The sequence below is a fragment of the Leopardus geoffroyi genome, chromosome E2 (genome assembly GCF_018350155.1).
Source record: "Leopardus geoffroyi isolate Oge1 chromosome E2, O.geoffroyi_Oge1_pat1.0, whole genome shotgun sequence".
NCBI lineage: Eukaryota > Metazoa > Chordata > Mammalia > Carnivora > Felidae > Leopardus > Leopardus geoffroyi.
The window spans coordinates 47,882,271-47,896,116 of NC_059335.1; the positions used below are offsets into that span (position 1 = coordinate 47,882,271).

General features: G+C 42.2%; 2 protein-coding genes across 9 annotated transcripts in view; both read left to right on the forward strand.

Annotated features, from left to right (window-relative positions):
* Positions 1-10,060, forward strand: part of ZNF19 (zinc finger protein 19) — a 29,419-nt gene extending 19,359 nt beyond the window's left edge. For 4 of the 7 annotated variants that reach the window (XM_045443439.1, XM_045443440.1, XM_045443437.1 and 1 more), the window contains exons 2-5: positions 749-813; positions 4,001-4,127; positions 4,674-4,787; positions 8,572-10,060. In XM_045443439.1, coding sequence (XP_045299395.1) covers positions 781-813; positions 4,001-4,127; positions 4,674-4,787; positions 8,572-9,674 — 1,377 coding nt within the window. In that variant the 5' untranslated portion in view covers positions 749-780 and the 3' untranslated portion in view covers positions 9,675-10,060. The remainder of the gene's footprint in view (positions 1-748; positions 814-4,000; positions 4,128-4,673; positions 4,788-8,571) is intronic. The other 3 variants (XM_045443442.1, XM_045443436.1, XM_045443441.1) reach the window with 1 other exon arrangement.
* ZNF23 (zinc finger protein 23) overlaps positions 4,697-13,846 on the forward strand; it is a 33,114-nt gene continuing 23,964 nt past the window's right edge. For both annotated transcript variants that reach the window (XM_045443408.1, XM_045443413.1), the window contains exon 1: positions 4,697-4,787. The gene's annotated coding sequence lies outside the window, so the exon portion shown is untranslated. The remainder of the gene's footprint in view (positions 4,788-13,846) is intronic.

Consider the following 13,846-nt stretch of genomic DNA (forward strand, 5'->3'; position numbering starts at 1 on the left):
AAAGGAAGACTTCCCCTTTGATTCTTTTTCTGAATTTTCTCGGTGACTCTATCCTTCTATATTAACTTCAGAATCACTTTATCAGGTTTTAAAAGAAATCCTCTTGGGATTATGATTGGAAGTGATTTAATGTAGTTACTGAATATGGCCTTTGGAATTCTGACAGATCTGGTTTGGAATCCAAATTCATTCATCCACCACCTTGTGACCTTGGTAGAGAGAATTATTCTCTTAGCCTTGTTTTCTCATTTGGGGAGAAGAAAATTCAGAGGATTATAGTGAAGACTGAATGAAGGGATGTGTATTTTACATCCCCAAACTTATTTTTTTAACTTGTTATGTTTCTCAGTAAAAGTTTATTTTTAAAAAATAAAGGTCTGGGTTTCCTTTTCCTCTTGTTAGGTTTTGCTTTAGTTTGTTTGCTTACTTGTTTGTTTCTTTGGGGTTTTTTGTTTGTTTGTTTTTTGCTTGTGTGTACTTCTATTCCCCCTGTACTCATGTCTTATGCAGGACAGGCAGCATTGCTCTGGTGCCTGAGGGCAAGTTACTTACTCTTTCAAAATGTGTTTCCTCAGCATTCAAACTACATTGTATAGTGTGGATTGAAAGAAGAAATATATGCCACTTACCCAGTGGGCATTCAGTAAATGATGGCTGGTATTCTTACTGGCAAGCAGGTTTGTTGGTTTAAAGGAGAGCCTTTGACTGGGCCAAGCTCACTCATGGTTCTCTTTGTTTCTTCCCTCAGCCTCTGCCCTTCACTGAGAGGGAGCCCAGGTGATGGCAGCCATGCCCCTGAACGCCTGGCACCAGGTGAGCTATGACTCCCTCAGGTCAACCTTCGAGAGATCTAATCTGAAGGAAATGGGTTATGAGAGGGATAATTCTGGCAAGACTCTTAGAACCAAATCAGCGGGAAAGTACCTCTTGAGTCTTTCTAGTAGGACTGAATGTTGGGGAGAAAGTTGATGGTGAGGGGCTGAGCAGCCAGAAGTCGTACAAGCATTGGCTGGAGAAAGTGTCCAGGGAATCAGAAGTACAGCCTCCTGTACTCCAAGGATCTCTGCTGAACTGGTTCAGTAGGGACCACAAAGGAGGGATCTGTGAGAATGAGGGACTTGGGCTGATGGTAGAAGTATCCACTATTAGTAGGAGTGATTGAGATCAATGAAGTTGCAAGATTCTTAGGAGGTGGGAGAAGAGGGCTGGTAGGAGGAAGATAAGAAGAGGGGGTCTATAGTATTTGTCCTTCTAAAGAAAGAAGTTTGGGCTTTACAATCAAGGAAAATATATCCTCCTTAAGGTCAGTGCTGCTGACTAAGGTGAGGCAGCAGCAGACTATGATATGGAAAATCTGCACTAGGTCAAATCTGCTTTAGGGCAGGTCACCTGAATTTAGGGATCCCATCGGGCCTCGGTGGTCTTGAGCCAATCAGTTAAACTCTTTGTGTCTTAACAGACTTCATCTGTAAAGTGAACATTAAGTACCTTACATTTGTGGGACTAGGAAATTGATTTCTTGAGTTGTGGTTCACTTTTGGACTGGTGAGTTGCTGTGTTGCTTTACCATTTCCTCATCCTGGGATTTACTTATCCAGTGACTGGATGAAGCATATCCCAAGTCCCAGTCTTGGATTTCTGACATCTGGCAGGTCCCTCTCCCTGACTTTAATCCAAACAGTATCTTCCATATAGTTTCCACCCTCGTCTGATCTTCTGTAAGTACTGGTGAGTCACTGGTACCACTATATCACTGTCCTGACCACTCAGTTTCCGGATTGCTGAGCAGTTGTTGACCCTATTCTCCCTTGATACCACTTCTAGAGAGGCACCAAGTCCAGCTCCTTCTGCCTGCTATCTCTTCCACTTGTCCTGTATTTTGTATTTCCATCTTTCAGAGTTTGTCATTCCTTCTCTAGAATTTTGTCAGCAGAGCATTCCAGTTAGTTTCTCTGTGTACAGTCTTGTGCCTCCTTCTCACTGTCTGCCTGTCACCTGATGCAGTTCAGTTTCCTGAGCTTGGACTTTATCCTCTCGTCCTGGGTTCTTAAATTTTAGTGTGCTCCAGAATTACCTGGAGGGCTCATTGAAGCAGAAATGCTCTCCAGTGGGGCCTATCAGTTTGCTTTCCAAAAAGTTCTCAGTTGATGCTGCTGCTGCTCTGGGGATCACACTTTGAGAACCACTGTTATGGTTAGTGGTGACTCATTAAGTCATTGAGTTGACTGGGTCAGGTTATCATTAAAAAACATTTTTTTTAAGTTCATTTATTTTTGAGAGAGAGAGCGCAAATTGGGGGAGGAACAGAGAGAGAGGGAGAGAAAGAATCCCAAGCAGGCTCCGCACTGTCCAACAGCCCAATGCATGGCTCAAACTCACGAACCGGGAGATCATGATCTGATCCTAAATTAAGAGTTGGACACTTAACTGACTGAGCCACTCAGGCACCCCAGGGTGTCATTTAAAACAATTTTTTTTTTTAATGTTTATTTTTGAGAGAGAGTGAAAGAGAGACAGAGTGCAAGCTGGGGAGGGGCAGAGAGAGAGGGAAACACAGAATCTGGAGCAGGCTCCAGGCTCTGAGCTGTCAGCACAGAGCCTGACTCAGGACTCGAACTCATGAACTGTGAGATCATGACCTGAGCCATTTTAAATTGATGATTTTATGTGCTGGCAGAGGATGGATTCAGTGCAGGACAGCCTGGAATTGGAGCTGTTTAAGTGTCCCCCAGCTATTGAACTAGTGTACTGATTGTGTGATGGTGAAGAAGAGTTGGACTGTAGAAATATTTCGGCGGTGAAACTGGCAGGATCTGATTACCAACTGCATGCCAGAAATGAGCAGTGATTGGGGGCGAGTTAGTCTAGGGTGAAATCTCAAGTTTCCAGTGGAGTCTGGGCTGAGATTGGTACCATTAACTGAGGTAGGGAAACAAAATTGTTGCTCACTGTGCCAATTAGTGTGCTCACTGTGCCAATTAGTTTATATGATTTAGAAAAGGAGCCAATTTCGGTTTGAAGATAAATTTGGTGTAGCTGGTGGGTCAGACATATTAGGTCACCAGGGAGTCTGAGGCAGTGCCGGGACTAGTGGAAGGTGGGGATCCACAGAATCAGTTGAGGCATAAGAAGGTGGGAGGATATTCTTTGCATGTTTAGGTAACCAGTTTGATACCAAAGTCTGAGGAGTATAGAGAGGATCTAAACCAGATGCTAGAACTTTCTGGGAAGATAGAGCCTCAGGGCCATCAGAGAAGGGAAACTGGGGCTGTTGAAAAATCATGAGACTTGGTTGGTAGAAGCTATTATAGATTGTCTTGGAGGTATAAAGAAAAGCAGCTAGAAGAGCTGCCCAGAAGCAATTTGATTCCAGAAGTATATTCTCCCAGGAAGACACATCAGGAAGTCTGTCAGAATAGACTGCTCCAGGCGGCACTAAGCTTTCTCTGCTGGATGTTCTTGAGCACAGGCAGGATAGTTCTTCAAGCACAGATGGGGCTTAGATGAGAATGGCTCATCAGAGCCAACCATGAAATTATTCTTGTTAATGTAGGCTTGAGGTTTGGGGCAGAATGAACACATCTGGGAACACATGGGTTAGCTGGGCACTGAGGCAGTGAAGGGGAAAACAGGTCCTGACATGCCACCTGTGAGTGGGTGTCTAGACCAATTGAAGCTAATGTCCATTTGTAGGTATAACAATAAAAGATTAAAAGTAGTTCCAAAACCAAAGAAACTGCTTTAGGAAGCTCAATTGATGGGAAGCTTTCTAAGGTTTTTGAAATGTTATTGTGTTTTATAATAGTACAAATTATGTCCTAATGGAAGCTCTTCTGTTAGAGAAGTTTTAGGTTTTTGATTGTAGAAAGTCATTCAATGGTCTAACATCCAGTTCTTTCACTTTTTCTCATTAGTCATCCCTAATAGGACCCCTCCCTCATACTGTACCCAGGCCGAGTCAGAGAATTGGCTCTGGGGCAGCAGGAACTTCTTGTTGTAGGAGTTGGTGACCTTTGAGGACGTGGCTATCTACTTCACTGGGACAGAATGGACTGGTCTTTCTCCTGGACAGAAGGCCCTGTACAGAAGTGTGATGCTGGAGAATTATGGGAACTTGACATCCCTGGGTAAGGTTGCTTTCCTCCTGGGACTCAGGTGTATGCTTTCCTGTTTCCTTCCTTGTTTTCTCCTAATAGGCTGGGTGTGCAGTGTGGAGAGGGAGTGGTTGTCTCTGGTATCCTCCAGTGTGTGGCTCCAGGGCTGAGACTGAATGACCCACTTCAAAGGTTGGTGGATAGGGAGAGATCTTGGATCAGTTTGGTCCCAATGTATGGAATTGCTGTCCCCTGGTAAGAGTACATCCCATCCTCCCAGGGGCTCTGTGCAGTAAGGAATACGTAGTTTCCATTGCCAGAGTTAAATTCTTAGTTCATCTAGGGAAGGGTGTGACCCCTTCCCTGTGTTTACATATATGTCTTGTAGGATCTCAGTAACTTACCTACTCTTGAGTAGGAAGGGTCATAAATGCTCAGTTTCTTCTTTATCAGAATCTTGGCTTTCCCCAATCCTGAGCCCTCTTCTGCAGATCTTACTCTTATGGAGGCTCTTAGGGTTTTCCTTATATTGACACAGCAGACATATGCCTGAAAGGTACCACTTTCTCCCCTTTTCAGGATATCAAGTGCCCAGACCTGCCCTGATCTCGCTTCTGGAGGCAGGGAATTTGCCATGGGGCCTAGAGGCACAGGATAACCTATCTGCAGAGAGGACCAAAGACCTCTGTGAAGGTAAGCGAGGCAGGTTGAGAACAGGCACCTATAGAGCTTGAGAGAGCAGTGTATTTTAAAATGAACCATGCTGGGAAGGATTTAAATAAAATGGATTATTTCTCCTAATAGGTAATAATATGAAACTTTTCCCATTAATTTTAACTCTTATCAAGATAACAAATTCCTCTTAATCATTTCATGCAATTTTTGAATCCATTACTCTTTTCTGAGTTTCAGCATTTCCTGTTTTAGTAGTCCTCCTTCTTTGGACAGGATGGATTTGTTCAAGGCAGTTTTTAGCACTTGCCGTGTGCCAAGCTTTGTTTTAAGAAGTTCTGGATGATACATGCTATGGAGACAGATGTAAAGAGCTGGGGGGAAAATGTGTTAAGTACTGGTGTTGGTATGTAGTAGTGGGCTGTGGGAGCACAGCAGAAGGAGAACTTGGAGGAATTCCTATGTAGAAGCTCGGGTAAGCTTCTTCAGTGGCAGGCTATATGTGCCAAATTTGACTTCTTACAGTGGATCCCATGTGGAAAAAAAGAAGGTGGATTATCTGGCTTGAGAAAAGCAATTGAGGATCCAGTAAATCATTGTGAAGAATTTTGCAGTTTAACATGCAGGACAATCACCGGGGGAGCATATTTAATCTAATTTTATTTATTTATTTTTAATGTTTGTTTATTTTAGAGAGAGAGAGACAGAGTACAAGCAGGGAGAGGCAGAGAGAGAGGGAGACACAGAATCTGAAGCAGGCTTCAGGCTCTGAGCTGTCAGCATAGAGCCTGACGCGGCGCTTGTATGCACAAACTGTGAGATCATGACCAGAGCCGAAGTCGGATGCTTAACCGACTGGGCCACCCAGGTGCCCCAGTGGGGAGCATATTTTAAAATGGGTATTTCTGGAATATTTGTCTATCCTAGTAAGCAGTGGAAGAGCCTGAGGTTTAGACCTCAAACCTAAGCGAGACTTCCTAGAATTTGGGGCTGGCAGTTTACAGTATACCCTCACCCCCTTTACTCAGCCAGCGATGGAGATGAATATGGTGGGGTGTCTTACCCATCGAACTTTGTGTGAAAAATCTAGATTGCAGAGTTTGTGGTGGACCTGAGGGCTCTGTCCTAAAGAACTTAGGGCATGGGAATAGGAAATGACAGAGCAGGTAAAACCAATCATGCAGCAGGAGCAGTGACCCCTGTCACAGTGACTTTGCCTCTAGTGACACAGGCCCATATTTGGTTGCATTTGCAAAGTATTAACATAGTATGTGCTTTGGATTGGTCTGAAAGAAATTGAAGGAATAAAATCTTATTAAACTATTACTATATGTCAAGAGTTAACTTTTGAGTGAGTGAATTGGATAGGGGATAGTGGCACTGCAAAAATGGAAAAGGAAGGGTGCCTGCATGGCTCAGTGGGTTAAGCGTCCCAGTTCTTGATCTCAGTTCAGGTCTTGATTTCAGGGTCATGAGTTTGAGCCCTGTGTTGGGTGCCGTGCTGGGCATGAAACCTACTTAAAAAGTTAAAAAAAAAAAAAAAAATGAAAGAGGAAAGAGTATGTGTGGAGCTACAGTCGACCAGATCTTATCAAAACTTGGTCATCAAAGAGGAGAGTTGACTCAGATAACACTGGGAAGTTATGACATAAAAGGAGCTTTTTAATTCGTGTGAATTCAGATGTGAGCATAGAGTCTGAGGTTCCTTTAGAATATGTATAGGTGGATGGCCAGAGCAGACCATGGAGAAGGCAAGTGTAGAGTCTGAGATAAAGGTCAGGTCTACAGATGTAGATGCAAGTGTACTCTACCAGAGTTTTAATTGAAATGACACCCAGAGAGAACAAAGGGCTGAATCTTAAATGTTAAGGGTTATTTAATTTTGTTGAGAGAGAGGGAAGAGAAAATAGGCAGAGGAGGGTCCTTATGAGGGAACATGGAACTGAAGCCAGAGGTAGGAGTTTCAGGATAGGTATTTTGCACAGAGGGAGGGAGTAGGAGATGACAAAATTGAGGCAGCACTTTAGATAAGTTTATTTTGGTAAGTTTAGAAATGGAATACAAGTATATCAAATGTTTGTCAAACTTTTTTTTTATTATGAGCCTCATGGGGTATTACATTTTACATCAAAACCCTCACTATGTACTCTGAGACTGGAGTATCAAGAAACAACATTTATCTTGGCATTGCAATGTACGTGAATACTGTTCTATGTTAGGCTAGTGTATTTCATTTAAAAAATTGTTTTCATTTAAAAAATGAATTTCATTTAAAAAATTGACACGATGTCAATTTCTCAACTAATGAGTAGGCAGTTTGATTAAACACTATTATAAGAAAAGCTGGATGTGAAGGGAAGATTGTTCAGGTCAAGTGGATTTGAGGATCTGTAGAAGGAGGTTGGTGATGAAAAGGAGGGATGATATAGCTGGTAGAGTAGTGGAGCAGGGGAAGGGGAAGACATGGCATTGGGGTGACTGGGAAGTGTGACTTGAGAGGGCAGTGGATGGCTTGGGACTAGTGGGTGTGGAAATGGAAGGGAAAGACATTGAGGCCACTGCATCTGGGCAGTTGTGTTCTTTCAGCAGGAAGGTGGGGATAATGGCTAGAGACCTAGGAAAGTGGTTGCTTAGAAGAACTGCTATGGGGAACTTGATCCAGATGAATTGCAGAGTATGAGGTAGCAGGAAAATAGAGTGTTTTGGTCATTGATTGCTCAGTCCTGGTTTTATAGTAAGAAGGAGGCAGGGTATGAGAGCAGACCACCAGATCTCCGTTGTCATGATCACCCTTTTCCAGACTACTGGTTTTCCCATTTGCTTCAGTCTCTGACATCTCCTCTCCCACTGCTTTCCTCCTAAGGGTTCTTACTTGTTTAACTCACACTCAAAGGATGAACTTGATTAACGAGCAGATGAGTCCCAGATAACCCAGATTAATGTTAAAATTAGTCTAACATTTTGTATAAAATAGATTAATTTTAACTTAGGTAAAATGGCATCCAGTCTTTTGGAACACAAATGCCATTTTATAGGTGGCTGTTTCTCTTCCTTTTGCTAATATGAGAAGGACTGCTCTGCAGTCTTGATGTATCTAAGTAAACCGAATTCTTCACTTTCCATATAAAATCTCTGCATTTTTGAGATTCAGACTTTTGTGAGAGTCTGATGACAAGACAGGAATTGTCAGCAGTTTTGGGGTATTCATTGACATCTATGGACCTGCAGTTAATAACTTCTAGGGGTGATGTCCTGCATTTAAGAACCTCTGAGTGTGATTTTTTTCTTTGTCTTGCCACAGCCTAGTGCCTTTAATGCTCAGTGTCTCCAGTCTTTTGGGACATTTGCAGGGTATGAATTTTTTAAAAGAACAGTTCATGCATCACCTTTGTATCCTGACTCTGTTCTCTTGTACTTGCCAGCCCCAGGGTCACCACTTGCTCTTGGGCCCTTTGCCTTTGATATTTTTTAGGCCTATTACTATGATAAGGTCAGAAGATTAAACACACTAGAGAGAAGTCATTAAAAAAATATGGAGTCTGGAAAAGCTTAGGAAGCAATCTAATGTGTGCTGTGTATACCAATACCCTGATTCTCCTCAACTGTTCTCTGTGTGATACTTGGCACTTGCATTTTAGTAGCCTGTTCTTGCTAACAGTCCGATGTGGGGGTTGGAATTGTAATCTCTAAAGGCCCTATAATTTATTTTTTGTTTATTTGTTTGTTTTAAAGGCCCTATAATTTTTGATGTTAGTTTGTTTCTAGCATAATTCTCAGGTGGCATTTGTGTTTTCTGTTATGTTAGATACTGAGACCAACATTAACAGTGAGTCCACATCAACACAGGGAATTTCTGAAGAAAGAGATGTCATGTTGTCACATGGTTTGCAGAAGAGTGTTCTTCAGGGAACCAACTTGCTAGAAACCAGTGAACTGGAGAAACACCAGGAAATCTCCACAGTAAAAAATATTAAAGGAAAGGCTTCAAGAATCCACTGTGCAAGGAAACCCTTCATATGTGAGGAGTGTGGGAAATGCTTCAGTTATTTTTCTTACTTTGTTAGACACCAGAGAATTCACACCGGGGAGAAACCCTTTGAGTGTAATGAGTGTGGAAAAGCCTTTAATGGCAATTCTTCATTAATCCGGCACCAGAGAATCCACACTGGAGAGAAACCCTATCAGTGTGAAGAATGTGGAAGAGCCTTTAATGATAATGCAAATCTGATCAGGCATCAGAGAATCCACAGTGGAGACAGACCCTATCTCTGTGGAGAGTGTGGAAATAGTTTTACCAGTAGTTCTGAGTTCGTTATACATCAGAGAATCCACACTGGGGAGAAACCTTATGAGTGTAATGAGTGTGGGAAAGCTTTTGTTGGTAATTCACCACTGCTTCGACATCAAAAAATCCACACTGGAGAGAAACCCTATGAATGTAATGAATGTGGCAAAAGCTTTGGAAGGACTTCTCATCTTAGCCAACATCAACGTATTCACACAGGGGAAAAGCCTTATTCTTGTAAAATATGTGGGCAGGCCTTCAATTTTCATACGAAACTAACTCGGCACCAGAGAGTCCACAGTGTAGAGAAACGCTTTGACTGTGTAGATTGTGGAAAAGGCTTTAGTGCTCAGGAACTATTAAAAAGGCATCTAAGGATCCATGTTCAGGAGTCTTCCTCTTTATGTGCTGAGTGTGGAAAAGTCTTCACTAGCAAAAGAAATCTTCTTCAGCATCAAAGAATCCATACTGGCCAGAAACCCTATGAGTGTGTCAAGTATGAAAAAACCTTTAGGACTTCTTCCAAGCTAGGTCATCATGAACATGTCTACCCCGGAGAGAAACCTGTCCTGGACATTTGTCATTTTGGCCTCCCAGAATTTTTCACCCCCTTTTACTGGTAATAGTACACTAAATTTCCTTTTGGATTTCATCTTACACTCCAGTGGGTTGTGTGACACAGGCCTAGCCACAGATTCCTTCCCCTAAGCTATAGTTATTGGTTCAGATGTCAGTAGTTCACCCACAATGGTCCAATTAGAGCCCCAGGACTTGGTAAGAATTAATAGGAAGAAATGCTCTTCTTTTTTTCCTTAGTCTTACAGCGGAGAGGAAGTCTTAGATTCTTGTGGAGACAGAATAAAATTAACAGAGTCAAAGAGGAATCAGAGTTGAAGAGCAATCACCCTGGAATCTTCTGTTAGAACAACTGCGTTAAATCATATCTGAAGCCAGAAATACATCTGGGTTTTTTGATTCCAGTAACCAATACATTTAGCTTTGTTTTTGTTCTGTTGTGTTTCTTTGTTGTTGTTCAAGCAAGTTTAGGGTATGTTTTCTTTCCTTGCAACAGAGCCTTACCAGCATAACAAAAATCTTCAGGGATAACAAATCTTAAGGAGAAGTGTTTTGTGTTCCAGCAGTTCCTGTGATTGTAACAAGAATGGAAAACCTGTTGTAATTCAAGAGCACGGGCTATATCAGGACACCAGTATATAGAAGTTCTAGCTATTTGAGGGGCACCTGAGTGGCTCAGTTGGTTGTGTGTCTGACTCTTGATTTCAGCTCAGGTCATGATCTCACAGTTCGTGAGATCAAGTCCCAGGTCAGGTTGTGTGCTGACAGCATGGAGCCTGCTTGGAATTCTCTCTCTCCCTCTCTGTCCCTCCCCTGCTTTGCTTCTCAAAATAAATAAAAACTTAAAGTTTTTTTTAGTTATTTAAGCTCTGTGATAAGTTTCAATGTTACTACAAAATTATGTCTGCATCAATGAATCCATTCTCAAGATAAATCTTAACTATAAAGCCAAAAGCTTCCACTCTTAAAGCTTTCATTTTGTTTGCTCAGTTTTTATTTGGAATGGATGCTATTCTAGGGATTAAACTGGTAAATGCCAGGCTATTGTAGCTTTGATAGTGTGGCATTTACCAATTTGTCTAGAAGAACATGCCCACCTTGCCCTTTGATCTGGTTAGTGTGCCAAGGAAAAGCTCTGGTTCTCATATGAAGGGGTGCTGAGGTGTCTCAGTAAGAAAACAAAGAGCTGGCCCTTTAGATGATGAATGTAGTCTGCACCCTGTTTTGTCTAGTGCCCTTTTGCTGCCAACCATCGTGGCAGTCACCCTGCCATATTCCAGACTACCTGTTCCCTGAAATCCAGCACCTGGTGGCTTCACCATCTCTTCCTTATTTGCCAGCAGTTTAATGAGCAGTTGTATCATGTCCTTGCACTGACCCGTGGGTAATAGGCTGGGGGATCGCTTAACTTAAAAATTGAGGTATAATATACATACAGGAAAATGCGCAAATCATAGTTGTACAACTTAAAATGTTATAAAGAACATAGCCTTATAATCAGGAAAGTACATACCAGGACCTGATGTCTCCTTGCACCCCATTCTAGTCATTACTTCTCTCTCATAATAACCTCTTTTCTGATTTCTACCATCACAGTTTTTTACATGAATGGAGTCATCAGTATAGATCCATTCTCAATGCTGCATGGTTTTCTGTTACTTGAACATACCACGATTATTGCCTACTGTTGCTAGGCATTTCAGTTATTTCTAGGGGGATCATTTTGAGAGCAGATAATTTAAAAGTCACTCAGAATAAAACTGGTGAGAGTAAACAGGCTTTGGGACTTGGTTTCACATGCTGCCATGTGAGCCACAGCTGCCCTTAAGTAAATGATACCACAGCAGTAATACCCTTGGCACTCATCCTATGCCAGGCACTTTGCTAGTCACTGCACACACTTGAACGATTCTCTCAAGTGGGTGTTGTAATTAGCTCCATGTTGCAGTTGAGGAAAAGACTGATTAGGCCACCCAAGGACACAGAGGTAGCAGAGTAGGGCTTCAGACACAGGCAGTCAGTCTGGTTTCAGAGTGCACCTGTGTCCTAGCCATCCCAGTATTCCCCTATAGAGATCTGAGTTAAGGTCAGTACCAGAAGAGGGGTTATTTGAGAATGATGGACTCCTTAGAGATGGAAGAGAGTATCGGGAACAAGATCAGGAGGCCTGTGCCTGACTTCACACAGTGAGGGAAAGCATAGATTGAGCTAGAACAGTAAGACGTGTAGTACAGATAGTCTCAATATGGCATACCCAGGCAGAGGACCTGGCTCTTAGGTCCCTCAACCCTCTGAAACGCCATTGGAAAATGGATATTTTCTGTCATGTACCTGAATCAGCTGGCTCCTCTGAGGTGTTTTCAGGTTTGAGATGTGGTGAAAGCCTTAGTGATTAGTCATTTTCATCTTTGTGTACTTAATTATCAAGTAGTTTGCATCCATGGTCCCTGACCCCAGTGCCGTTATCAGAAAGCCTTCTCCAACTGAGTAACCGCCTTTGAATTAGTTATGGTTAGTGTATTTGTTTCCTATCGCTGTGACAAAATACCACACATTTAGTGGCATAAAACAAAAGAAACTGAGTTTTGGAGGCCAGAAGTCTGAAATCTGTTTTCTTGGGTTGGAGTCAGGGTGTTGGAAAGGCTGTACTCTCTGAGGAGACTCTGGGACGAGTCTGTGCCTTGTCTCTTCCAGCTTTTGGTGGCTGCCAGCATTCCTTAGCTTGTAGCCACATCACTCCAATCTCTGCTTCTGTCTTACCTCTGTGTGTCTAATCTCCATTGGCTTCTCTTGTGGCATTTAGGACCCACCCAGGTAATCCAAATGACACCAGTAAAAACTGCCTTTTAAAAAAAATGTAATTCTCAGATTTGTATTTTTTTTTTAATATTTGCTTTTGAGAGAGAGAGAGAGAGAAATAGAGCATGAGCAGGGGAGGGGCAGAGAGAGAGGGAGACAGAATCTGAAGCAGGCTCCAGGCTCTGAGCTGTCAGCACAGAACCTGACATGGGGCTCGAACTCACGAACTGTGAGATTATAACCTGAGCCGAAGTCTGATGCTTAACTGACTGAGCCACCCAGGCACCCCTGTATTTTATATTTTTAAAGTGTATTTTTGTTTCTAATGTTTTTTTTATTAAAATAATTTTTAATGTTTGTTGTTTTTATTAAAAAAAATTTTTTTTTAACATTTATTTATTTTTGAGACAGAGACAGAGCATGAGCAGGGGAGGGGCAGAGAGATGGGGAGACACAGAATTCGAACCAGGCTCCAGGCTCTGAGCTGTCAGGAGAGAGCCTGATGCCAGGCTCGAACTCACAGACCACGAGATCATGACCTGTGTTGAAGTTGGACCCTTAACCAACTGAGCTACCCAGGCACCCCTCAAATATTTATTTTTAAGTTTTCATTTTAAATTCTAGTTAGTTAACATATAATGTAATGTTGGCTTCAGCAGAATTCAGTGATTCATCACTTAAACACCCAGTGCTTATCACTACAAGTGCCCTTAATACCCATCACCAGTTCAGCCCCTCCCCTCCCCACCTTTCCTTCAGCAACCCTCAGTTTGTTCTGTATAGTTAAGAGTCTCTTACGGTTTGCTTCCCTCTCTCTCTCTCTCTTTTTTTTTCCCTTCCCCTATGTTCATCTGTTTTGTTTCTTAAATTCCACATGAGTGAAATCATATGGTATTTGTGTCTTACTGACTTATTTTGTTTATAATACACTCTAGCTCCATCCATGTTGTTGCAAATGGCAAGATTTCATTCTTTTTGATGGCAAAAACTGCCATTTAAAGTAACATTTACAGGTCCAGAAAGTGGGACCTGGTATCTTTGTTTGGCTATTACTCATTTTTTTAAACTTTATTTATTTTGAGAGAGAGAGAGCACAATCAGGGGAGGGGCAGAGAGAGGGAGAAAGAATCCCAAGCAGGCTCCACACTGTCAGTGTAGATCCCGATATGGGTCTCGATCTCACAAACCATGAGATTGTGACTTGAGCCGAGATGAAGACTGACGCTCAACCAACTGAGCCACCCAGGCACCCCTGGTTGGCTATTACTGAGATCCACAAATAAGGTGGAAGAGGAAAGAAGTTAACATTAATTGAGCAATGCCTGTATTGTATGTACTTTAAGTGAAACAGCATATAGTATTTACAACAACTATGTGCTATTACCCCATTTTTCAGATGAATGGAGTTTCAGAAAAATGA